Source organism: Natator depressus, chromosome 5, assembly GCF_965152275.1.
Source record: "Natator depressus isolate rNatDep1 chromosome 5, rNatDep2.hap1, whole genome shotgun sequence".
NCBI lineage: Eukaryota > Metazoa > Chordata > Testudines > Cheloniidae > Natator > Natator depressus.
The window spans coordinates 36,605,639-36,632,684 of record NC_134238.1 but is presented as its reverse complement, the minus strand read 5'-3'; the positions used below and the strand labels follow the sequence as shown (position 1 = coordinate 36,632,684).

At 41.9% G+C, this 27,046-nt stretch overlaps 1 protein-coding gene across 2 annotated transcripts in view; it reads right to left on the bottom strand.

The window, feature by feature from the left end:
* Positions 1-367: 367 nt before the first annotated feature.
* RAB3C (RAB3C, member RAS oncogene family) overlaps positions 368-27,046 on the bottom strand; it is a 200,540-nt gene continuing 173,861 nt past the window's right edge. For both annotated transcript variants that reach the window (XM_074952574.1, XM_074952573.1), the window contains exons 4-5: positions 23,848-23,972; positions 368-8,407 (exon numbers count right to left, since the gene is read on the bottom strand). In XM_074952574.1, coding sequence (XP_074808675.1) covers positions 8,220-8,407; positions 23,848-23,972 — 313 coding nt within the window. In that variant the 3' untranslated portion in view covers positions 368-8,219. The remainder of the gene's footprint in view (positions 8,408-23,847; positions 23,973-27,046) is intronic.

The window sequence follows — 27,046 nt, the reverse complement described above, 5'->3', positions numbered from 1 at the left end:
TTAATTAACAGCATTAACTTCTGCTCAGAGGTTTGCAGTCACAGTAGGGGAACCACTGGCAGAACAGCCATCAAGTGGCTACAATGAAGCATGGGCTTAAATGCTTTACTGAATAAGGATGGGCTTAAGCAGGTGTTTAAATGTGCTGCCTCATTTGAGGTCCTTGAGTGATGGCTGAGTACGACCGTGCAAGGCTAAAGTAAAAGGAAAAAATGATTTGATGTCTCCTTCTAATCTCTGGGCAAGATACTGTGCAAAATTCTGCTCTCACTTACACTGCTGATGGGTGCCAGGGGAGTTACTCAAAATTTACAGCAGTCTAAGAGACCAGAATTTGGCCTAGAATGTGCCTTCTATCTTACTTCAGTATCTGATTTACAGTTAAAAATACAAGCAGCAGAATGGGGTCATTAAGGGTTAACATTTTGCTTTGGACCACATTGGATGTGAGACACAAGCTCCTTCAAAAAACAAACTGAACTCAAGACACCAAACAGAAGATGCTAAGTACATTTCAACACAGTTGGAGACTCCTATTTAATATTCTAGGCTTAGTGTAATCATGAATGAACCATGCAATTATATAGATATTTTTTAAAAAGTGGCCACATGATATTATGCTGTACAGGCAGACAGAGCATGTAATTGACTCTTCAGATAAAAAAAACGAAGGCTTTCCCTTAAGAGCTGAGTTCCAAGACAGTCTCTTTTTCTGTTTCCAGAGAACATGCTTCTAAAATATTATGTGGGGTTTTTCTTTAGGAATGGCTAAGGGTATCTGTTGATTGAGAAAAGGTCTCCCCACTACTAGTGATATACCACAATCATTTTTTGGGAAAGGACACTCACAGTTCTAAAAGTAAAATTGACATGCACTTGCGGTAAAGGTACGGACGTCTGTTACTGTTGTCTCATATATGAAAAATAGTTTAAATGAATTAAGAATAGTTTATTCTTACACTACACTGATAAAGTATTTACTGTATAAATTTCACTACTAGACTCTTACAGCTACTAGACATCTTTTAAATAAGCCACACAGCCATCATCGACACCATATCACACATACATGACACTTCTCCCTTTCATACGAATTTATATACACTGAGTAAGTCATTAAATATTGCACTTATTGGCCCATGTTCCCTCAGTTCAGAGGTGTTCAAAAATAGAAAACAAATCTATTTTTATAACGTTTTTCATGCAACATTTAAGACACTTCAGTTTCACAAACACTAGTAAATAGTTTACACATTCTGACAGTCCAACTGAACCACAACACGGCTGACATTACCAACAATATATTAAACGGGATTACAGCACAAACAGTTTTCATTTAACACTAATTTGCAGGTACATGTCAGGATTACTCAAGTAAATTCATTACTGGAAGTGGTGAGCAATCCCTAACTTTTGTTTCCACATGTTATGCAAGAGCATGAAATTGTCAGAAGATTCGGACATGGTCTCTCCCCTCCCCCCCAAAAACAGGTGTCTGTGTACAAGTGATGTGCCATCTGCTTCTGCCGTCACCATGAACAGTAATCCTATGGCCTGTGGATTTAACCCAAGCAGTTTCTAGCGACAATGAGAATTTCTGGGTAAGTTCCACTACGATAATAACAATAAAAAACACTGCACTGAAAATGAACAAATACCTGTGCAAACCGAACCAGTGTTCAGGATATATTTGTTTGTGTGTGAAAATTCTACACGTGCAGTAAAAATCTTTGCTTGGATGAACATTAAGGAAAAAATAAACAAAGTAAATAAATAAAAAAAGCTTAACAGACAGGGTGAAATGAATTTACTTGACCCATTTAATGACGAAACCAATTACATACTATTGGTTTTACATACAGACTATTCAGATGCTTTGCCTTTTGAATGGAGACTTTACACGTAGTGAACCTTGAAGAATCTAAGTTCCAATCGGTATTAAAAAAAACCCCACTCATGGATCAGCTCCTCAGCTGGTGAACACACAGCATAGTTCCATTGGTTTAAGGGAAACTATGCTGATTTACACAAGATGAGGATTGGGCTCTGTGGATCCAAAGGATTAATGGTGGAACTCCACTCGAGTTACACCCAAGAGGAATTTGGTCCATTTGCTGTATATCAAGTCTGTCCATGAAATGGGTCGAGGAATCTTTCATAACATTCAAGCAACAGAGCAGTCATTTAGCTGTTGCCATTGAAAAGTGATAACAACAAACCATGCTACTGAAAAATGAAGCCTGTAATTGCTTTTTTAAGTAGAAAGCATCATTGGCTTCTCTGCTATTGAAGGACCAATGGCAGCACTGGACATAACATTTAGAATGCCATGCATTGCCTAGCAAAAGGCAATTAAAACTCAAGCAATTCCGAAAGTTAGGAGCAAGCTCCAGCAGTGTTTGCACCATAAAATAGCACTTCATTCCTAAAATAACAAAAGGTGCAAGCAGCACAGCTGGACCTACAGAGCTGAGCAGCCTGGGAAGAAAACCGAATCTTTCAGACTGATGCTCTGGAAAGGCCACACAGATCTAGTTGCTCAGGTAGTTCTCTATGCATTACATTAAGTATAAGCACAAAGGAACAAACAGTTCCAGGTAACAGTCACGCACATTGCAGTTCAGAAAGAGAATGAGTTGGGTTTATATATATATATATATATGTGTGTGTATGTGGAGAGAGAGAGAGAGAGAGACAGGCCAGCTCATAGTATTTCAGACACCAAAGAAATCGGTCTAAATAAACAAAATGAAATACAAACACAGTTACAGGTTAATTGATCTGTAAGGACAGGCACATTTATCACATCTGAAAATGAACTTTTGTCAGAATTAAGACCATGCAATTGCAGTTTCAACTCAAAAGGGCTTGCAAGCCATTGTGATCAATCCCATCGGTTCATGCATTTGAATACTGCAGGGCCCAGTCTCTTACATTTGTTCCGCTTGTTTCCATTTGGAACGCTGAGTGACAGCTTGTCCAGGCACCGAGACAGACACTGTGACTCCATGACAAAGATGGTGTATTACCCATGTATGCAATTACTGTAGCACTAATATTATTCTTGGTTGGCACTTTGGAAGGGTGGTGTCGTGCAGTAGTTCAGGTGGCCCCACGGGGCTCAGACCCCAGGCAATGGGGGCTTTGTCCACTTCAAGGTCTATTCTCCCATTAAACTGTGATAGAGGAGAAGGGTTTCTTTTCCTCCTCGTAACAGCCATTAACTCGAGGTAATAAATGTCAGTAATAATACTATAGTATTTTACCCAGACAAATCCCCTCCAGAGCCCTCAATGAGAAATAAGACTGCAAAGCTCAAATTCCACCCCCCTCCATTATACATGCAGACTGAGTAGTTACATAGCCTGTGCCACAGTGAACATGGCAAGATTCTCTTTAAAATTCAGTGCTGCTGATGGACTGAAAACACTGGAGGCTGATGTGCTCTCTGTATCCATAGAACAGACAGAACGGGCAGAGGCAGAGCAAGCTTTCTCTCCACTGCCCGACCTCACAAATGGGCCTAAACCCTGGCCTCTGGGTGTGAGAAGGTCTGTGAGTTACCATGGGCCATTCAGTTCCCTAATTCTCTGCTGAGACTAGCAACAAAGGTACAAATTAGTGATGATTGGTCCTGGATTTTATGATGTGGCCACCAGGAACTGGACTGAGACTAGGCAGCTAGTTTTTCAAAATCTGTCCCCAAGTAGCCAGTTTAACAATGCTGCTGTTAAACGTTTTTAAAATACTTTTTGTGATTATTATTAGTCCTGACCCTCAAATTGGTTTTGTGTGGCTGGACCTCTGCATCTATGCAACACTCTCCTTAAGTCCCGGGAGCACCCCACAAATTTATGGGTCACACACGTGGATCTGACTGATCCCTGCTCCTATCTTCTTCACCTCGCACATCCAATGACTATGTGTGTGTGAAGCCATTTATGATGGGATTTGCCAAAGCACTCAGTGTTGGTTTAACTCTGTTCCCATTGCAGTCAATGGCATTTTTACTAATAAAGTCAACAGAAGCAGAATTAGGCTGACACCGAGTGCTTTCGAAAATCCCACCTTAGGAATTAAATAGGGTGGGGCAACCTGATTTGAAGGAAAATTAAAAAACACAGTTGTGATGCTTCCCCCTATTGGAAAAACGATGGTAAGTTTTGAAAAGATCACTTTCCTTGTGTGTATCTCTGTAATAGTCCCGATTCCAGCCAAGAACTGAAAGGCCAAGTTCTGAGCTAATATGCCACAAATGGTTTTTATGATGCTTCCTGGCCTGAAACCTCATGAGATTTCTCGCACAAGGCCACAGTCTTGGACTTGTGAGAGCAAAGGTCTACCTACATCCATCTGCTGAAAGGATCAGGATCTTTGCAGGTCTCAGGCTGTCTGGATTGTTCAGCTAAAGTCTGGCTAAGAATCCAGACTTTTGGGATGTGATCGGAAATGAAACTAAGAACACTTTAAAGTTCACCCAACACTAATTCTAACCACTATCTGGTGAGGGGCATATAATGTAAAGTTTGTATATAGCTACAAAGCAACTGGGAGTTCCCATCCAGGGATAGGGTTTTTTTTTGCTCCATCTCTGATACTAGTTTTCCTGTATGCATATGTTTTCCTTATAAAGCACGGTCGGCCTCCTAAGGACAAGTTTGCTCTTGCACCCTGCTACCTTCCCATTGCTTATAATGTATTAAACAGGGGCAAGGCAGGGCAAGTGTTTCTTTTTACAACAGGAAGGAGAGGAGAATCCCCCCCTCAAAATCCCCCCATTCCATTTATTTTAATGTATTTAATTTAAATTGACAAAAAATATCATCTTTCACTCAACTTGCCTCACACTTCTTAACAAGTTAGGCTAGTGCTGCCAGCTGTCCTTCAGATCACAGCACTACAGAGTGTCTACATTGTCAACAGAGGATCAAAGGACTGGAATTAAAACCTAAGTGAGATGATCATGATGGTACCTTCTGACCTTAAATTCTATGAGGGAAAACCAAGGCCTGGGTGCACTGAATGGGTGAGACAGCAAATAGCCCTCTCCTCCTCCTCCTCATGCTGCTGCATAGATGCAGCCATGCTGCAGCCCGTGTCCCTGAGCAAAGATTGGGGGAGCGCTAGGACTTGTGGTGTACTACACATTCCAGAGCGCATGTCTGAATTAGTGTGAGATGTGGCAATGTCCCCTGTCCCACCTGCCATGTACCAACAAACACCAGAAGGAGGCTGGTGGTGGGAGGCAGTCCAAGGTGTATGTTGTCTGAAGATGCTGTAAGAGCTACAGCCCACACTGCCCCAGGAGGCATTACAGCACATATCATGCTGGAGAATGGCAGCAAGCCCTGTTTGGCAGCGATGCTTGGGACTCTGCACAGAAGTTACAAGGGACCTGGCTCACTGCAGCGGGAGGCATGCTCCCCTAGAGCATTGTACAAAGGGAAACACAGTGGAAGTTAGTTAACAGCATTAAAGATATAACATGATCCAAGGGCTGGAAGTTGAAGCTAGACAAATTCAAACTGGAAATAAGGCAGACAATTTTAACAGTGAGCGTAATTAAGCACAGGAACATTTTACCAAGGGCTGTGGTGGATTCTCCATCAGTGACAGTTTTTAAATCCAAGTTTGGATGTTTTTTCTAACAGCTATGCTCTAGAAATTATTTTGGGGAAGTTCTATGGCCTGTATTATAGAGAAGATCAGACTAAATGATCACAGTAGTTCTTTCTGGCTTTGGAATCTATGCATTAATTTTTTGCTCTACAGCTTCTATTCTCTACCCTTCTACCAGGTCATCGTCATCAAACATGCATAGTCTACTGAGGACCATGGTGCTAGCCAGAGTGACCACTGCTGATGACATCGCACCAGGCATTACGTAGTGAAGTTCCCAGGGCTGGTTCAGTTGAGAGGACTGGTTGAAAATTTTCCTTCAAGACTGTTTTCCATAAAAAATTAAAAAAAAGAGGGGTGGCGGTGTGTGGGAGGGGGGCGGGGGGGGAGGTGGTGGTGGTGGTGTTTCAATAACACCAACATTTTCTGGGAAAGCATCTGCTTTCCTTAAAATGTTTTAAATTTTTTTGTTAATTGGAAAACCAATACAAATCTTTGGCCAAATACTTCTATCCTCAGAGTACCTTGGAGTGCATAGGCACAGCTGGAGGAGTACAACTATCAAGCTGGAGGCCTAGAAATGGGAGGGAGGGCCAGGAAGAGTAGTGACTGGCATGCAATGTGGATGCCAAGAGCTAGGCAAACTGGCTCTGCTCGATTACACTTTCTCTTCGCCTTCCTACTAATCTGCCCACGACAGGGATAAATGTAGGGCAGTGAATAGCCATAGAATATCAGGGTTGGAAGGGACCTCAGGAGGTCATCTAGTCCAATCCCCTGCTCAAAGCAGGACCAATCCCCTTTCCCTTTCCTCAGGTTTTTCCATGGAGCCAAATGATATGGCTCATTTTTCACTAAGAAGAACAGTGTAGGTGCTAGCTAGGAGTGTTAACTGATATGTGTAAGATCCTAGTGTAGTCAAGTCAATTTATAGTTTTAACAGAAGTTTACACTTGGGTTTACCTCAACCAGCTAATGTGTTAATCTTACCTAAACTAGGATTTTAACATACAATAGTTACAGTGTCTTAACTACACCTTTTTCCCTAGTGTAGACATGACCTTAGTGTGTTTGATGAGATTATATAAATTACCTTACGAAAAAGGCAATGTGTTGCATAGGTATTGCCTTACAGTCAGGTATGGCATTAGCAGCTGCTCTAACACATTTTCCTATTTTTCTTCCCTTTTTTGTGTTATGTCTAGCTTGAGAAATGTCATCCTGGTACTGAAGCTGATCTAATAAGAACAATAAAAAGTTAATGTTGCCTCAATGATGTCATTAATTGAGGAATATCACTGTGACCCAGATAAGGCAACAGTGCAAAGTGCTTCCAATTAGTAGAGCAAGAGCTTATTAACATGGTGAGAAATGACTATTTTAAAAAATGCTTTAAAAAAAACCTGTAGACATTCTGCTATCTTCAAAGCCTTTTGTGGATTTTCTAAGTGATTGACACAGTCTAGTGGAGGAACTCATTGGAGAACTTTTTATTTCTCTGTGAATTTTCCAAAAATGTTGCCAATTTCTGACTGTCACAAGAAAGCCCTCAGCAAGATATATCTAGATCAAACTATTTTTCAAATTGAACAGATCCATTTCTGTCCTCACAAACAAGTCCTGCTGACTTCAATAGGAGTGGCACTTCTGAGGAGAGAAATGGGCCTTTGCAATCAATACAGAGGAGAGTCTCTCAGACTATAAAATTAATATATAGACACCATTTTCAAGAATGAAACATGAAATTCCTAAAGGCCAAAATAATGTAACCTCCAGAACAATATGAGTAGGTTATTTTTGGTTATGAATAAATGTACGTAACAGATTTGGCTCTGCTGGGGTAATATCAAGAACTGTAGCATATTATCTAAACCAGGTAACTTAAAGAAGAATGACATTTCACAACTCTCTTCTATATCAGTATTGTAGTGAATTGGCTCGTGGATGGAAATGGAACACAGCCAGCCCCTATCCTGCCAGCAGCTAACAGAATTTCTCCTTATATCGAGGGGTAGGAGCCTGTGTTTTGGGTTAGGCAGCTGCTGTCACTCTGAATTTCGAAGTGGCCATGTTGTGTGGGGTAGAGGTAACTGAATTTTGGTGATGGACATGGATATGCCAGAGCATTACCTTCAGGGAAGTGTGCCTCAGACAAATTATCTGGATAAGACAGGGAATAGACAGTATATTTAGATAATACTTTGAAATAGATTTTTCAGTCAATGAAAATTTAAATGGCATCAGAAAGCGTATTCTTAAATACCATGATCATTACATCAAGGAGTAAATGGTATAATTTGAAACTGATTAAGTTAAAGTCAGTTGTAGACAACCTGTGTTCTGAGGTCACAGAACCAGCTGAAGCAAGTGTAATGTACGTAGGATAAAAAGAAAAGATAGACAATTAGCCACATGCAAAGATGCTTAGAAATGGGCAGTCCTTACAAATTGTTTGCACACATTGTACCAGCCATTGACATAAAATAAACACATTGTCCCCAAATAAATTAAAAAGACAGTATAAATAAAGGCTTATAGACCATCTGTAAATACTCTGTTGGCAATAGAGCACACTGGAGCTGCCTCTGTTGATAACTGTATTAACAGCCGCAGTTGGGTTGCTGTGGAGGAGGGGTGTCCTTTAGTCTTGTGTTCTGTTTTCCAGCAGCGATGGCAGGATCCGTCTCCAGACTTTCTGACATTTTGTCGCAGATGATATCTACAAGCCGCTCGAATGTCTGCTTGACATTTATGTTGTCCTTGGCACTTGTTTCAAAAAATTCAAAACCTGGTAAAATAAAGAAAACACACGCTGGCCATTACACACTCTTAGATCCTTCGGTAACTATTAACTCCTCCTGAGGAAGGGAAAAAGCAGAGAGAAAGGTGGGCAGGACACAAGAAAGAGAGACAGCACATGCAAAATAGTGATATTATCAAGAGTATGAGCTAAATTTTGACCACTGTTGCATGGGTGTCAATCCAGAGTAACTACATAAAAGTCATTTGATTTACACCAAAGTAGTTGAAATAGTCATTTAACCCAATCTGATCTCTTCCATAAATCATATTCAAAGATGATTTAATCATAGTTTATTTTGTGCTATGCTAAAATTGAGAGCAGTATCATTTTAATAATGCCCCATATCATGGAACTACATCTGGCTCTTGTGAGGGGAATAACTCAGTTACTCTGTTGGTCTTTTTCCAGCTCTAATTACTATGTTCCCATAAGCATTGCTCCACTGGTAACGGGCACTGCAGTTGGGCCGCTACTGCTGATGCCAGAACAGATGACTGAAATCGGAAGGAACCAAGAAGAAAGAAAACAAATCAAGAAAGGCTTTTACCAATTTGTTATGTAATCTGGGGATGGAAAACAAGTTTTGAAGCAAAAATATTTCTAAATGTAAGTTGTTTTCCTTCAAAAATTGTGGGTGGGTACTGTAACCCTCTCATCCCATTGTGCAACAACTAAAGTAGCACTATGATCCATGAGGCAGAGTGCTTACACTGAAATTCTTTAATACAGCCAGCTCTCATGAGCACGTTCCTCTTGGTCATCTTTACCTCCAAGGCCCTCTCCAGCTGGCTGGTTCCCAGCGTAGCTGGAAGTAACCTGCTGGTCAGCCTGACACCTCACTGGGTTCACACCATCTGCTGGATTGTCCCATTCTCTCACCTGCCTGACCTCTCTCCTCCCTTCCCACTTTTCCCCTCTGCTCCAGCTTACCCCCACAGCTATGACACTAGTCACCTGACTGCCCTTCATCAATTCACCAGCCTTTCTTTCACTGATTTCCCCCTTTCCAATTCGTGAACTGGAATGAAGTGGTTCACAAAACAACTAAATTCACTGGTAATATTATAAAAGTTAATTGGCATTCACAAAGCATTCTTTGTCTTTTTGATTCACTTTGGTTAATGACATACACCTATCTCTGTGTTTTACTGTTAGGAACCCAATAACAAAATGTCTGTCATTTTACTCTTAACTAGTATCAAGGTTAACAGCTACCGAAGGGAAAGTATTTGGAGTTCTGGAAGAAAATGTAAAACAACATTCATCGTTATGTTTTGAAATATTTATGTTCATGTTCTTTGTTGCCCTTACACTGCTCTGGGGCAGTGTAAGTAGACAGATTTGTTTCATATATAGTGTATTTTCTAATCAGGGAGTTAGTCTTTTTTTTTTATATATAAAAGGTTACATTTAAAGCAGCAACTCTAATAACTTGTTGAATACACCAACTAAACAGGATACTACGCACATTCAGGCCAATTAGTAATTTAGAGCTTACCTGTTCTTCTTTTTATAGGGCTAAGTGCCAGTGCAGACTTGCTGTGGACAGTCATCTTTAGCCTGGAGTGATGTCCCAGCATATGCTAGGCAGGCAATATCACTGCTACTTACTGTACAACAATGGAGGATCCAGGCTGTCTATAAGGGTAAGATGAGTCTATATTTTCCACTGACTGATTGTACAGTTAGTCTGGAATTGCTGGGACAAATTCTTCCCTCCTGTACAGTACTGTAAATCTAGAGTAATTCTACTGCCTTCACTGAACGTACTCCAGTTTTATAACGGTGCAAATAAAATCAGAAATTTGCCCAGGACTGGATTTTGTCCTAAGCGCTTTGGGACAAGGACGGCTATTTCATCTGTTTGGACAGTGCGTAGCACAATGGGGCCCTGACCTAGTTGAGGCTTCTAAGCATTACCATGATACACAACAATTAATTCATATAAAACACTTATGAACATTTGTATCATCTGCTTTCTTAGACTATAAGATTGTCAGTGGAGAGACCAGGTTTTATATGACACTAAATACAATGTCAGTGCTCAGCAAATCATTCTTACTAATCATGTCAATGGCCAGTGTATTATTTTCAAGGCTTAGATTTGTGAACCATTCCCCCCCCCCGCAACTATGTCAAAGACAGAGGTGATGCTGCTGTAAGAATCTAAAGGGGCTGTTATCTGCACATTTCTTAAAGAAGTTCATAATTTAGGGTTGCTTTTGAATTCCCAGTTGGAATTTTGATTTTCAGGTTTCCTCAGTAGACAAAAGTCCCTTTTTCCCCTCATCTGGATCTGGTAAGATGATGGTGACCATTTCTTCTTTGCAGACACAGCTACTGTTCTCCATGCTTTTGGTACCTAAAGCCTGGATTATGCAAGGTGTTCTATGTGGGGCTAGCTTTGAAGGTCAGTTGGTTGGTATGTGAGCCACAGAGAACATATTCATTTGCTTCGGGATGCAATTATGGTGTTTGTCTTTGTACAACAAGCAATCTGGTTTGGATTCTGGCTACTGGAGAATCTGCCCCTCTCTATGGACTACCACACAGCTAAGATCAAACGGCCCATGTTTACAGATGGTCCCTAGATTTGAGTACCTGAGGCTGGAGTTAGGATGTTTCCTGTGGTGGGCCTTGGCTTTGTAGTTCACTTCGCCTGCTGGATTATCAGATCCCAAGCCTGATGTTAACCTCTGGGTCACAAAGGGTGTCTACACTGCAGCGAGACACCCAGGGCTGCCCTGTGCCAGCTGACTTGGGCTCACAGGGCTCAGGTTAAAGGGCTGTTTAACTGTGGTGTAGACGTTCAGGCTCAGGCTGGAGTGTAGGCTCTAGGACCCTGTGAGGTGTGATGGTCCCAGAGCTCAAGCTGCAGCCCAAGACCATCTCTTTACTTAGGCTTTTGCCTGAGGCAAAAGGGGAGCTAAAGGTGATAAACAGTTTAAAGGAGCATGAGAATCTTAAAATATTGACATTGGACAACAAGTTGTTCCATGCCCTGAGACTGCCTTTACAGTCAGTTAAAAATAATTAATAAATAGGAACAGGCAGATTTCAGACAGTGCTTCACTGATATTATTCTTGGTTTTTCTTTTTATAAAAGCACCTTGCCACCATCAGTGTTTTCCTCCCATTCATGGTGAACAGCTTTTCATTTCCTGGATCTATATACAAATATGGTCACCTCAACTTCGGCTTTCCTGCTCCTTTTACCAATCTTGAGTGTGTTGATATTTATTCTGTCTTCCCAACTCAGTGCTATTCATTTTAGCCCCTTGTCTGCATGTTTGCCTGCTTTCCAGGTTGCAGAATCTGCTGTTTTATTTCCTCTGGATTCTGGCAGCTGAAGCTGGTTCTCTTTTCAACCTTGCTAGCAGATCCTTTTACAAGGCAATCCAAGCAGTTTGGGGGAGGCCTGTGTGCATCTGAAATTCTGTTTAACAGATGTCCACTTACTGCCAGGCTGATTAATACAACAGAATTAGGAAACCTTAATGGGACTGGGATTTTGTTAGCAACTAACAGGCATGGCTGAGCTCAAGGTTCACTGCACAGTTTTTCAAATATTTAACATAAGTAAGAAACTCTCAACATAGACTTTTCCATTTATAAAAGCAACCAGCACAGGGCCTTATTTGACAGGAAGTAAACATCTGCTGTCTCTTATGCTCTATTGACCACGAAAAGTAGCTGCAGCCAGGGCCGGCTCCAGGCACCAGCGAAGGAAGCAGGTGCCTGGGCCGGCCAACAGAAAGGGGCGGCACTCTGTCCGTGATTGGGGCAGCACGTCCACGTCTTCGGCGGCAATTTGGCGACGGATTCTTCACTCCCTCTCTCCCTCTTCAGCGGCAATTTGGCGGCAGGTCCTGCTTCTTTTTTTTTCTTTGCCGCTTGGGGCGGCAAAAAAGCTGGAGCCGGCACTGGCTGCAACTGTATATTTTAGGATACTGAGCACAGCTGAAGATGTCATGATAATGGTAAAAAAAAGCTTGTTTGCAAAATCAGCATTGGATGCTGTGGATTATGTTCAAGGAAGTAAAGGGTTTGTAGCAAGTTACTTAGCATCAGCACTACGATTGCATTAGTGCTGTGGCTCATTGATCTAAGAGAGTGGTTTTCAACTTGTGGTGTGCGGACCATTGGTAATCTGCAGACTATGTCTAAGGGTTCTGCAGAAGGTGACTACAAAAATAGAAGTTTCAAATCCCAGAAAAAGCATTGTTTTTCTGATCAATCAAAAGTATGCAAATACCTCCACCTACAGGTCAAAACCTGGATGTGCTGTTATTACCATAGAAGACCCTTTCTCATGCTGCATCAAATGTCGTGCTGAGCACATGCAACATTTATAGGTGAATTCTGTTCAGTCAGTTTTCAGCCTAAGACTTCTATGGTAGGGGGTCCGTGGACCACAGGTTGAATTTCCAAAGGGGTCTGCACCTCTATTTGAAATTTTTTAGGGGTCCACAAATGAAAAAAGGTTGAAAACCACTGATCTAAGACAGCTGACTCCCAGCAAGTCTATTAAACCAAGACAACTTTAAGACAGTAAAAGAGAGAAAATAAGCAAGGAAAAGATCTTAATTAAATAACAATGTAGTGAAACAGCATTTCCTTCAACCTGTCTTTCAAGACTTAACCATGGCAACCATGGTTGTTGATTCAGCTAATGCATTACATTAGGAAGTTTAGAATGTCTTCAATACATTCTGCTCCCCGCTACACTGGCTACATCTATTGGAACTAAAATTTAACCAGGACTAGCTGACACAATGCTGGACACAATATGTCCTCGTCTACAGACTGCAAAGTCATGGTCTGTATCATATTTAGTTAACTGTACTACTCACACTTGGGTTCTAACACAGGAACATTTTGTAGTGACAAAAGGCCTCCATTTAATACTCATACCATTGCAATCTGTTCGAACATATTTATGAATGGCACTGTGCTCTGCAGGAGTTAGAGCATGTTATAATTAGTCTTGTCTCAAGGTGTCAAAGGCATTGTGTGAAGAACTGGGTCAGGGTCTATTATCAAAAGAAAATGTCGTGCTCTTCTAGCCAAGTGCAGATAAAAAAAGCCTGTTTGAATACTACTGTCACCTGGGCATCCAGAAACAGACCATGTACTAACATGATACAATTCTGTAGTGGAGACAAAGCCTATCTGTGGTACTGCCACTGTTGAGATCAGCAGAGTTGTTTGGGCTGACACTTCCTAGGTTAGATGACAGGGAACTGATGGCAGGCTGTCCACCGTGAAGACCCCTTGACTTTAGAATTCACTCTATCCCTGGTCTGCTTGGCCCAGATTGGTTAACTTTAGGGTACACTGCCAAGCCCAAGATTGTCCCCAGGCATATGGAAAGGCGATGGGTGGATGTGCTGAAATATATTGGGACATAATGTATTAAGGATTACTTGGCAAATGTATGATATTTTAATGGTAGTTCAGTAATTACTGTAAGAACGATCTATGATGAATATTCTTAATATTTTAAATGCATATAAGGTGCCTAGTACTGAGAGAGATGTCACTAAAGCCTAAATTATTTAAATCTCTAGGAGTGAGGTTAGATATGTGACCCAGTGTTATGTTTGTTAATAGTGTAGGTTATGTAAACTGAGGGGTACAGTGTAGTGCACTGGAATCTAGCGATACAACTTCCATAATATCAATGAGAGATGTGTGGCTAAACCTTCATGCATAGATTTAAGTATTTTCCCTTCTTTCTTGAAAGCATCAAGACCATAACAAAAGGCACTGTATAAATAAATCATGCCTTAGGAGCTTATTTAATTTCTGATCTCCAAACAATTACTTAGCTCATAGGTGCCAACTTCCCCTCTGCCCGGTGGGTGCCCGACCTCTTTCTGCCCCGGCCCCGCCCCCACCCCGCCTCTTCCCACCCCTGCACTAACCTCGCCCTGCCCCCATTCCACCCCTTCCCCACTCCTGGGGCCAGGTCATACCCACCTCCGGGAACCTCCCCCGGCTGCAGGAAGTTCTGTGGCTGCTGTCTGGAACCCAGCTCTAAAGGCAGCATCGCCACCAGCCACAGTGTAGAAATGAGGGTGGCATGGTCTGGTATTGCCACCTTACTTCTGCGCTGCTGGTGGGCAAGCAGTTGCCCTCTGGCTGCCCAGCTCTGAAGGCAGCAGCACAGAAGTAAGGGTGGCAATACCACAACCCTCACGATAGCCTTGCAAACCTCCCCCACAACCCCATTTTAGGTCGAGACCCACCCCCCTAGTTACAACACTGTGAAATTTTAGATTTAAATATCTGAAACCATGAAATTTAAGATTTTTAAAATCCTATTACTGTGAAACTTACCAAAATGGACCGTGAATTTGGTAGGGCCCTAGATATCTCTTTTGATTAAATCTATTTGTTGTACTTTGTATCTGAACCAACCCAGTGCACTGATTCAAGGGAAGGATGCACTGAAGCCAGATAACAGGCTGCACTGTATTGTCTTTTCAAAAGAGCAACACATTTAATAAACTCTGTAAATGTTCCAGGAGAGGGTTGAACACTCCAGGGCAAATGGTTTGGGGAGAATTCAGGACTGGGAGGGTGTCGGAGTCACCCTACGAAGAGTAACTGGGCAGTGGAAGCCAGGATGTGACCTACATATTTGTAGGCTGGCTGTTGGCGTCAGGGCTGTGAACCACCACAGCAGAGTACTGAAGGCCCCCGAGTTGCAGGGCAGGTGGTGACACAACCCCTTAGTGGTCTGAGCTGAACCCCAAAAATCACAGTATATTTCCTCACTTGCTGGAAGCTTTCAATGTTCTCTGGCAGTCTCAAGCAGTGGATGACTGTTCAGCTCAGTTGGGGAGTGGGTGGAAAAGAAGATCCTCTACAGTTTCAGTACTATGTGCTGGAACTTAGCTGCAAGGTTTGCAGTGCAACCCTGGGCACTCCTGAGCATTGGGCCACTGGGAACCCATTAAAATAATTAATCTTTGCACAGTTACTACTGTCTGCTTTGCAGGAAGTTAGAAGGAGGAAGCCATTCCAAATAGGCTGGTCTGTTTGGAGGCCAGATTCTGATAAAATCAGGAACCACTCCAATGATTTCAGGGGAGTTATTCCATATTTACATTGGTGTAAATAAGACTGCAGTGGTATAGAAAAGCAGCATACCATTACTTTTTTGGGAGGCACGTAAGCAGTCTTGTCCACCCAAAAACCATCTCTGCCACCTCCCTTGATCCCTTGGGTAGTGTGGGAGCACGGCTTGTGTTGCTCTCAATCCACCTTTCTGCTCCTTTTCCCATGAACCAAACAGGCAAAGCTGAAAGCTGAATACCAGTCAGAGGGGTGCCTCATGCTCTGCTTATCATACCACAAAAGCGTTCTTTTGTTAGCTGCTCCTTTCCCTATGTCCATGTACTTCAGGCAGAACAAGAGGGGCTGATGAAAGGGAGGGGAGTTGGTGTGTGGTGAATAAGCAAGAGGAGGAGGAGGAGAGGAAAAAGGACTGGAACATGAATGGTTGGGAAAGGACAGAATTTGGGAGAATGAAGCTAAAAGCACCTGGAAAGTTGGGGGTGGAGTGGGGTTCAGAGAAAAGAAGAGCGTGATTGGGTGGGTCAGAGGTAGGACAGGAAAATTAGGGAGGGAAATACAGAACAAGCAAAAAAGAAGGGTATAAGCTGTAGAGTGTAGATGAGGCAATGATGTGGGTGGATAAAATACCTTGAAACAGAGGAGCAGCAATGGGAAGGAAGAGAGTGATACAGAGCAAAGGGGAGAGAAAGGGGGGGAAGAAATCAGAGCTGGGGATGAGAGAACAGAGCAGAGCAATTGGACCAAATTATATTCTGTTGCACTCAGCAATAATGCTATCAAAGACAAAATGGCTGCCTTGTTTCCACTGAAAATGTGAATTTTCACATAATTTTTAAGGCAGATGCCATCTTTATACAAAAAATGAGCCCACCTACATTCGGAAATTGGCCCATTTTTGCTAGAAAAGTGTGTGGGGAGGTACCTTAACACAAGGTTTCAAGAAGTGCAAACTCCTCAGTCCTGTTTGTTTTTCATTTCACAATGAATATTTTGCAGACATCTGTGCCACAGATCTCTCCTCCCCTACTGATTCCTGCTTGAAATATTTCATTAGGTGGGCCCAGAGACACTGCACTTCAGATCTATCTGCTTTGATCCCTTGTTTGGTATCTTTCCATTGCTGCTTGTTAACACAGAGAAAGGATTTTTCTGTGTAAGCAGGTGTCTGCAGTGAGGCAGCTCCCTTGTGATTATAAAGACAGCAGAGGCTCACAGAACACCCTGTTCCCACCACCTGTGATATTCTGTGCAGTAGAAGTGGAGGACACAACGCAGAGTAGAGCGCGACATGACAAAGCCAGAGAGCAAGCAGGGTGCATGAAGTGGAATGGAACAGAAGCTGAAGGAACTGAGGAAACCAGTAATGTCAAAAGTGCTACCTGGGTGAGAATGTTGTGTTTGGATGATGCATCAGGATTTTCTCTCTGTTTCTGTCCCCCTCCTCCACTTCTCTCCGTCTCCTTTCCCTTTGCTGCCTCTCTTACACCTCTTGGTGACTCTCCCTGTTCCCCTTCAAGGCAGCCAAACATGTAGCTGCCACAAGGTGCCACACCCATGTCAACCCCATCAAGTGGGCATGCTAGTGTGATGTTTGTTACTCAGGCTCCAGGGCAGTGCGCTGTGTAATATGAGCTGCTTTGTACTGACAGAGCTCTGGCATGATAACTACTAGACGTGCTAGCAGAACTGAGCTCTCTTCCCACTTTATTATACCCTGGCTAGGGCAAGCTTCAGGTTCTCCCCTCTTCCTCTTTAAGAGGAAACCTCCATGCACTCTTTCCTTATTGCTCTCCACAAATGCATCAACCAGCTCTGGATACAATCCCATGGGAGGAGGGTGGGAAAGGAAATAACTCCCCACTTCACAGCTGATATGACACAGCACTTTTGGAGGTCAGAAAGGAAAGTCACATACTGGACCTCAGACCTTGCAGCCTTGGGGACCCAAAGTCCAATGTACTGGCCCTTTTACCCTTCACCTTTCCTGTAACTTTCAGAGGGTGAAGAGCTGGTACATCTCTCTCCCTGCCTTGCTGGTTCCAATCAGCAACATGTTTATTGTTTCACTACATTTAAAATTAGGCATGAGCAGCTGGAATCCTCATTACAAAGCCTGGGACTCAGGAGCTGGGAGTACATTGTGAGAGTCCTGGCAAGCATAGATCTACCACGATTGTAAAGCCGTGCAAATGCTGGCCCAGAGACACAAACAACATGAGCTGCTGCCTTCTCCTCCTTCTGCCTTTATTGGTTTTGCAGAGACTCGTTTGGATGCTCATTAACTTGTTTGCCTGTGCTTTCAAAAGAATAAAAAAGGGAGGAGGAGGGGGGAGGAAATGGCAAGCAAAGAGTTTATAGAAAGGGGCAGAACAGTCTCTAGGGGTTTGTCTTTGTGAGAAAATAAGTAGAGCCCTGTATGGATACAAAATTTGTATCTGCATCTAATCAGCGATCCGTAAACATGGTCTGGGCATATAAAGCAGATTTGCAGGGCTCTAACAATAAGATTGGGTTAGAACATGAGCTTAAGGAGTCATGCTAAGTATCATGATGTTGAACACAACTCTGCAGTCAGTGTAGATGGGAGCAAGTGGTGTTTAACACATCCGCTCATCAGGAGCAACTCTATGGTTTCAGTAGTGTTTACCCACAACCAGCTGATGTGTGTTGTGGTGTTGACCAACAACACAGCTCATCCCAGTCTACACTGGTGGTGATGTGGCGTTTTCTTAAAATGACTTCTCAAGGTTGTGTTCTATTCCAACCTAGCATTCTAGTGAAGACAAGCCAGTGATCTGTCACAGCTCTTTGTTGGAGACCCGCAGAACAACATTTTGAGGAGTAGCGGGGGATTGGAGAGGTGGGTCTGTGAGAGACGTCCTCTCTTATTAAGCAGTGCACAACAGACAAAGCTTTACAGCCAGTGGGACAGAATCATTTAAAATGGTGGAGCGATTATCATCACCCTTCAAAGGGTCATCTACCCTGCAACTGGATCAGGGAGCCGATTACAACATGCTTCTGTTAAGTAGTATACATGGGGCCTATGCTAGCTGAACCATGCTAAAGACTGGGACAGATCCAAGGGTTTAGATAAATTTAGGGACAAGAGTTAAAATACCATTTGATCTTATACATTAGACTGCACTGACATTGAGTCAGGGAACAGCTATGCTGTAAGCAGCATCCTTCACATGGCAGCCATTGTAATGCAGGTTAATGTTAATCCCTCCCTTATGGTGGCCAATTTTTCAAAAAAATAAAAGGGGACCCCTTGGTTATACCAGCATGCACAGGTTTGGGGTGCAGCTATCTAGTGAACCCCTCCTTCTCTACCCTCTCAGCACAGATGCCTTCCATAGATATTCTGGTTTCACTGATTTTGGTTGTGGCTTTGGGCTATCTTTGGAAAGTTTAAATACATTTAAAGAACGCCTCACGACAGGGCCTGAACAAAAGTGTCCTCTGCTTATCAGAGACATTCAGCAAACAAAGTCCCAGGTTCTGCTTTTCGTCAAATGACTTTCATATAACACAGGTCTCTGAGTCCATAAAAGTAATGACAGTCTGGCAAGTCTTTCTCCCCCAGAAAAGCATCATGTAGATAGGTGCTTTGGAGCTTTTTAATCATGCTGTCAATGGCCTGTTGTGTGTTGTGACTAAACGGTGTGACTAAAGAGTACTGGAGCACTCTCCAGTGCTGGCAATCTGGCTCCTTGCACAGGCATGATATTAACACTTAATCATTAAAATAAGCGTACAACAGAGTTCATGTGCAACCCAATTAATTTAACTTTTAAACATGAAGTTAAATGCAGCTCTACATCAGTATTCTTAGAACTCATGACTAGACCAGCATCATCACTAAACCCCTCAGCCAGCTGTCGAAGCAAAATGAGTGTGCTTATTTACACACTGCAGTATCCTCTCTTTCTCTAATTAGGGAAAATGACAGTGAGGTACTGCAGAATACATGGGACCCTGGTTACAGGGCAGTGTGCTGGACTACATACTGCATAAGCATATGGTAGTGCCTAAAACTCTGCTTCAGGACCCATTTGGATTCTAAATGAGATTTCATTTGAAGACACCGCATCATCCCTAGTGGCATTCCTGTCTTTCTCTAGCAATGTCTTAGCACTGCCATCATGCACATTTTTGAGCCAAGAACAAAATTAAACAAAATAAGCAAGCTGTTTGTTTTGGGTTGGAGGAGATAAACTCCCTTTAATTCTCACCTATGGTAAAACTGATTTCCAGAGTACACATCAGAGGTAGGGGAGAACACACACAGTGAAGGAGGGTAAAGATGGAGGCAGAAAAATCAAAATGTACAGTAGGAAAGAAAAAATAGGGCAAAGGAAGGGAGGGGGAAAGGAGGAGGAACAAAACCAAGGGAGACATAGAAAGTCATGTATGATTTAATAAAAATTCAAGGACAAACTGCCTGTCTCTGGTATGGTTACAGAAAGGAGGTGGTGGGGAATTGCTCAATAATACACTGAAAGGTGCCAGATCCTAGATACAGAGCCTCTACCCTACTTCTGCCCACCCCTCAGGAGACCAAGTTTCAGACAGACTCCCTTCGAGAGAGAGAGAGAGAGAGAGAGAGAGAGAGAGAGTGTGTGTGTGTGTGTGTGTGTGTGTGTGTGGGGGAACGACACTATGTGGGGTAGGATATGTAGTGCTGTCCTAATGGGCGGTGCAGTGTGAACACTTCAACTGAGTTTTGGGGGCATTGTGTTCCCAGAGCAACCCTGGGGGCCTAGGCCTTAGTGGCACAATCTGTCCCAGATTGCCAACACTTGTAATAAATATATTACACACATTATGTATGATATACACAGAGAACCTGAGTTTTAAAGTGACACCTGCATAATTGTCTATGCAAAAAAATGCATACAAAATTGTGTGCTTAATTTGCATATGCAGTTACCTGGATTGTGCATGCTAATTGGGTAACTGTGCTTGTAACGGCTATAAGTGTGTTTAATTGGCCATTTGCATGTGCAATTACTTAGTTTATGTGCATAGTAATGGTCACAACTCTCAACCTGTTGGATACAGTATATCACAGACCACAAATGAGGGAAACTGCAACTAAAACAAAAAATCATGCAGGACACTTAAAATGCTGTGTGATTCTTTTGGTGTAAATAACTCTTAGCTCATGACTCTTGATTTCTGATGTAAATAATTTTAAACAATAAGTGAAGGGACACCAATCCTGTGTAAAATGGGAGCTATCCCTTGAAATGGGAGACACATGACAAGTATGGTTACAGCAACTACGTCACCAATTTAGGTATTTGAATATACATATGTTTTTGCATATACAATGGGGCATATGCAATTTTCAAAATTTTCCAAAATGTTTTACATGTCCCAGAATGTTTTAAGCATGTGCAAAAGTGTTGTCAGGATTGGGGCTTAAATGAGATTTTTCATTCATCAATGATGTAGAATTTAGATTAATATGAATGTTTTTAAAGCACTGATATTCCATACACAATATTACGTTTAACAGCTCTTTTCTGTAAAAAAAGATTTGTTGAAAAAAGCTGACAATAAATTGATGTGTAGTATTTTTGCTGTATGCAGAGTTTTATATGAACTAACTTGTTTGAATTCAATAGCTATTTTCACCACATCAATATTACCATGACATTAATTGGCTCCCTCTACTGGCCGATTTGCCACATTTATATATTTTCTTTGCCAGGTTATGTGTTCTGCAGTGAGCAAGCTGTGGTTGCATACCTAATTCCTTTTCATGTCAGCACGACAAAAAAATTAAGTTGTTAGATTAACGTGTTAAACAAGCATGAAATAGCAGCTAAATAAGAAAAAGAAGAGACTGTATAAAGAAAATGGGACATTCTGCCTCACATACATCTCTGTTGACTGTTGCCAAAGGACAGAGATGGTTGGAAAACTTCTGATGGAATCATTTTCCATTTGAAAATGCAGTTCCATCAAAACTAAAATGCGCTGCAAAATCATTTTGATTTTGCCAACATTTTGTTTCTGCCAACATTTTGTTTCAAAGAAAAAAGGGTGGTAGTGGTGGGGGGGGGGGGGGGGGGAGAGAGGGGAGGGGAGTTCAAAAAATATGGAAGAAGCGGTTTTGACATTATTGGAACAAAATGCTTTGACTTTTCCTTTCAAAAATTTTTTTCATTTTGAATTTTTTAAATTAAAAAAAATACAATTAAAAAGTGAAAATAGAAATGGAAAGTTCATTTTGTTGAAAGAAAATGTTTGGGGTAGATCAAATCTAACTTTTCTGGAATTTTCCTTTGCAGTAATTTTGGGGTTCCGTTGTGAATATTAATGGAAGCTAGAGTGTGCACAGGGGGAATAATAGGTCATGTTGATGAGGGTGTGTTTTTGTAAGGAAAAGTAACACCCCAAAGTAGTTGCTATGGCAACTACTTGTGTTACTGAAAACAGAGGAGTTAAAAAAAATCCGTTCTAAGCACTTGGGGGCAATTGTTGGGGCATATTCTGTTCTGCCAGATGGCAACAGTTCCTTTCTGCCATCTTTTAAGGCCTGGTTTATAGTCCTCCTTTGCATGGCTGTTTTGGATATGTCTCTCTTCAGCTAGATGTGGCACAAGAAAGGTGAGTGCAACTGGATGGAATGTCTCAGCAGGGCAAACAGTATTGCAGCCAACACAATGCTTTTCAAAAGGGAAAGATAATATAAGCAGAATAGTGAACAGATTCCCCAGCTTGGGATTCGACCCAGACCTATGATCAAGGGTATAAAAAGACTCTCTCCTCCCTCTGCTTCCCAAATAGCTGCTCTTAGCCTTTCCCCTAAGCACTTGTGCAAAGAAAGGAAGAAGGTGAGCTGAAGTTTATCATGTGTTCACCAGGAATCAAAAAGTGCCCTGCCACAGTGAGTTTTAACGCATAGCAAAAATGTATCTCTTTATAGAAGTGACTGGTAAACCTCCAAAGGGTTAGGGGTTGGATTTTGGTAACCCCCTGAACATCTGGATACTTATCCAAAATATTGGGATCTGTGGAGTCTGCTAAATTGGGTAGGAACTCTTAATATCAGGTTCTTGTGAGATTCTGATATTTTCTGATTCTGGCTCAGTCAAAATACCACAAAGCTACTTTCATACCACAAGAAAAGCTACTTCCACTGTTCGGCAGAACAAAGGACAGATGCTCAAAGCTGCATAATAATTACCCTGTGGTTAAGACTACCACCTAGAAATCAGAATCTGGCTAACAGATCCTGCCTCATTTACACCAGTGTACATGTAGAGTAACTCCACTGATTTCAGTGGGAGCTGAAGGCCTTTCTGGATGTTAATAATAATCCAAGCTTTCTGAATTTGCAAAAAAGTTTCAGTTGATGTGGCTAAAGATGTGACTTTTTTTTAAACTGGTTATATGCACAAAAGAGAATAGTTTAAGCAGTGAGTTTTTCCACTTTTACTAAAGAATGTATATGGGATTTTAGGAAAGTGGGTCTTATCACTGTATGAAACAAATATTAGCAGGGCTCTAATGGGAGGGACAAGAAAATTACAAACTCAGACACCCTGAACCTAGAGGAATTGCTGGTAGCTGGCTTGCAAGCCCCTTATAGTGTTGTTCTGGGCAAGTATATGCAGGTGGTTGGTAGAAGCACATCAACTTCAAAGGGATACACATGTGAGTAGCATGGTCTGTGGTCTCCAATTGCTGTGCTGACAATTCAGCAAGGAACTAAAGGGCAGACCTCCATCCTTACCCTAAGCCTAGAGTAGGAGCTTTAGAAGGTTAGAATGCCTCATAGTTAATTCATGCTGGAGAAGCTAATTTTACTGTGTTACTCTTAAATCACTCACTGTTTTCTCATAACTGATTCTGCTTAGTTTTTTTATTTACTTTATTTCCTAGTTTGAGTGTGTGTGTAATAATGTTGTTTTCTGTATTTAGTAACCCTTACCATACTCTCTATCTAAGGGATAGAAGAACGAACTGACTATGATGCTATACCAAACAAGTCTCTACTCTAAACTAACTCAAGGGCTCCTTCAGGAAACTGTACGGGTAGCAGTATCCTGTCACAGCTCTGAATAAACCCACCACAGGATGTAGCATTAACTGTGTACCCCATTCTACTGACATTACAGTCCTAATGATTCCAGCACAAATAGCTCACATCTCAGCCAGCAAAAGTAGAAGGCAGGTGCTGCATATCACTTGCTATTGATAGATTTCTTTATACTGGCAGGTGGATGAACTTTTCGTTAAAACTCTTGCAGCAATTAGTGATAGTACTCAGTGCAATGTTACAATCAATCACAAAACCTGCTTATCATTTCTCTTCTTACCAAGTTGCTCTGCTAAATGTTTGCCTCTCTCAGTGGAGATTACCCGCTCGTCCTCCATGTCACATTTATTACCGACCAAAATAACCTGGGCATTATCCCACGAGTATGTTTTGATTTGAGTTGACCTTAAAGAGAGAGAGAGAAAAAAAAAAAAAAAAAAGAGTTAAAGCAAATAAAACTGCCCCCAAAAATCAAATTTATACAGAATCATAGCAAGACAAATGGAGGACAAAACTGACATCTGGACTAAAATGGTTCTATGCAGTTCTGGCGTTCAAATAAGCATAGGGTTGTAGGACACAAAACATAGGAGTAATATTAGTATAGTCTACAATCCCCCTGGTCAGAAGACAGAATCCTTTCAGGGTTTCTTCTGCCAGCAGCCTTTCTTCCTTTATTACTGAAAAGTAGCTGCCGTGCTTCCCTCTCCTTCTCCCCAGCATAAAAAGGATGTATTTTCACATTGTAACAAGAGACATTCCAGAGTGTTTTTTACAAAAAAAATGAACAGTTTATTCATATATTATCTTCCACCTTTTAAAATTAAATTTAACAGCAAAATTTCAAAGGCATTCTGGCTTCCTCCTCTTATTCCTTCCCAGCATATTGCCCTGGAGCCCTTTGTGCTAACAGGGTTATGTTATCCAAAAAAAGTATGTGTCACCACAATATTGTCTTAGATAATTTTTCACACTAAATCACAATCTTGTTTCCTGACTTTAGGCAGCAGCAAACCAGTCTTACCATGGTTCTGTTTCTTTTTTTAAAAATTTATTTATGATAAATCCACAGAACTAAGTAGCTGCTGCTGCAGAGTTTGGTTCCATTGTCCAGGGAGGCCCTGGTTAGGCATGAGAGGATTAAATAGCATCATAATGGTGTTGCTCAGTTACTTTTGAAACTGTAAAGTTCTGGTTGTACACCCAGTAGTGACACTTTTTCACCACATAGCTATGCTGTGCATATATTTGGAAGTCCATAGGTTTTGTGCATACCTGCCATGTTATACTTTACCCGGGTACCATGGCAGAGACCCGATGTGGGAAATCCTCCACTCTGGTTGTACTCAGTGCAAGACCAGAGGATGGACATGTGCAAAAATGACTATATGCCACCTTTGTAACCCCCTAGATCCTGTAGCCAATCTACCTATGTCCAGACACCCAGCACAAGTTAGAGCAGTCTGTTGTAGCTTACAGTGCCAACACACAGCCCTCAAATGTTCATTCCAGTAGCTGGATATCACTGGAGCATGGAGGGGCTCAGCCACTCACGGCTCTCCCAATGACACATCACCTGCACTGAGGCCATAGGGTGAGTTGCATAGAATTTGCTACCGCAGCTCTACACCACCTGAGGATTTGCACTGCATGGGAATTTTCAAGGGGCTGGTTAGGTTGGCTTTAGGGTGGCTTTGCTCCACCATAGTAAGCAAAAGGCAGATGAAGTGGGGCTGAAGATCTAGACCTACATATTTGGCATTTAAAGTATTTAATGATGATATGTGGTCTGAAGTATTTGTTTATACACTGTTCTCATTGGTCTGCCATGCTTTTTCCCCACATTAAAATGGGAATTCTACCTCACATTTTTGAAGGCAAGTTCTCAAATGGCTATTTCATGGAGTGTATCATCAGTAAGACTAAGATCTTGTCATGGATATATTTTTAATAAAAAAGTCATAGAAAGGTCACAGGCAATGATGAAAAATTCATGGAAGCCCGGGACCTGTCCGTGACTTTTACTAAAAATATCTGTGATAAAATGGGGAGCTGTGGGGTTCCCACACCTCCTGCGGCAGCTGTGAGGCCCTGGCTTGGAGCTTGGGGACCCTACTGCCCATGGGGCTCAGAGCTCCAGGGTCTCCTGGTGCCTGCAGCTTAGAGTTGTGGGGTTCCCCAGTGGCTTGGAGCTCTGGGAGCCCCCGCTGGCCACAGCACCCTGGAGCCCCAGGGTACCCCCGCTGCTCCAGAGGGGCCCCTGCAGTGTCTGGGAGCTGTGGGGTACCCCCACTGCCTGCAGTGGCTTGGAGCTCAGGAGGGGCGGCGGCGGGGGACCCTGCAGCTCCCAGCCACTGCAGGCTGAAGTCATGGAGGTCTTTGGAGGTCACAGACTCCATGACTACCATGACCTCTGTGACAAAATCATAGTCTTAATCATCAGGTACTATAACTAGATCAGTCTATAGAGGTCAGAATTTTATTAATATTTATATTATGCTTAAAGATACTATCACTTAGAAAATAGGACACCATCAATTAGTTTTGGCAGAAATGTATTTTTGGAACCATGCTGAGTTCTTATGGAATTTGTGGTTAATCAGAATACGGTTAATAGTTTTCACCAGAGCTACAGTGGTCACTGTGGTAAACTTGGAGATGGCAGTAACTCAAATCTCATGCTCTATCAAACCATTAGTGACTCTTATTTGTGATCAATCATGAGTTCAAGCCCATTGGCATTCTATATTTCAGTGGAAAATGGAAGATTTTTTAAAAATAAAAATGTAGTGAGAGTAAAATAAGTAGTTCTAGTCAACGAGTAAATTAGTCGTGCATTTATATGCAAGGCTGAAATCCTAAATACAAATGTTTTCACTGTAAAACTGTTTGTTTGGTTTACATGTGTATGCACCACACATACTGGTTTGGGTGTCTTTGAACATAAGAATTAGAAACACCCTTTATTAAAGAAGTGTTGTTGTGCCTTCTAGTACTTGAGAACCTGAGCATACAAACGCAGCTCTTCCTACTAAAAAAAAAAAAAAAAAAAAAAAGTCTTTGATAATCTGACTGGTCTAGATCTCATTTTGAAGTTGTAGGGAGTTTTTTATTTCAGCTAAAAGTTAAGAGATCTTGTCCTTAATAATGACAGTACAGAGTCAGAAAAAGAAAATTTGACCCCAAGTTCTCACTAGTCTTACATGATCTGCTTCTGTTCAGAGATGACTTTGCTGTGCACAAATGCAAATGACTGTCTGTGGGAGTATTCAGTGCAAATTTCTCCCCACCCCCTCCCCACTACACTGTCACATCAATAGAAGAATGGATTCAAAATAATTTAATAGGGCCACCACCATTATGTTTTCCTCTGACATACATTTCAACTAATGGCTTCTATAGATCTTTTCATCCACAAGTCACCACAAAAGCCAACACAAACACAATTTTTCCCCTTCCTTGCATATACGACTTTTAAA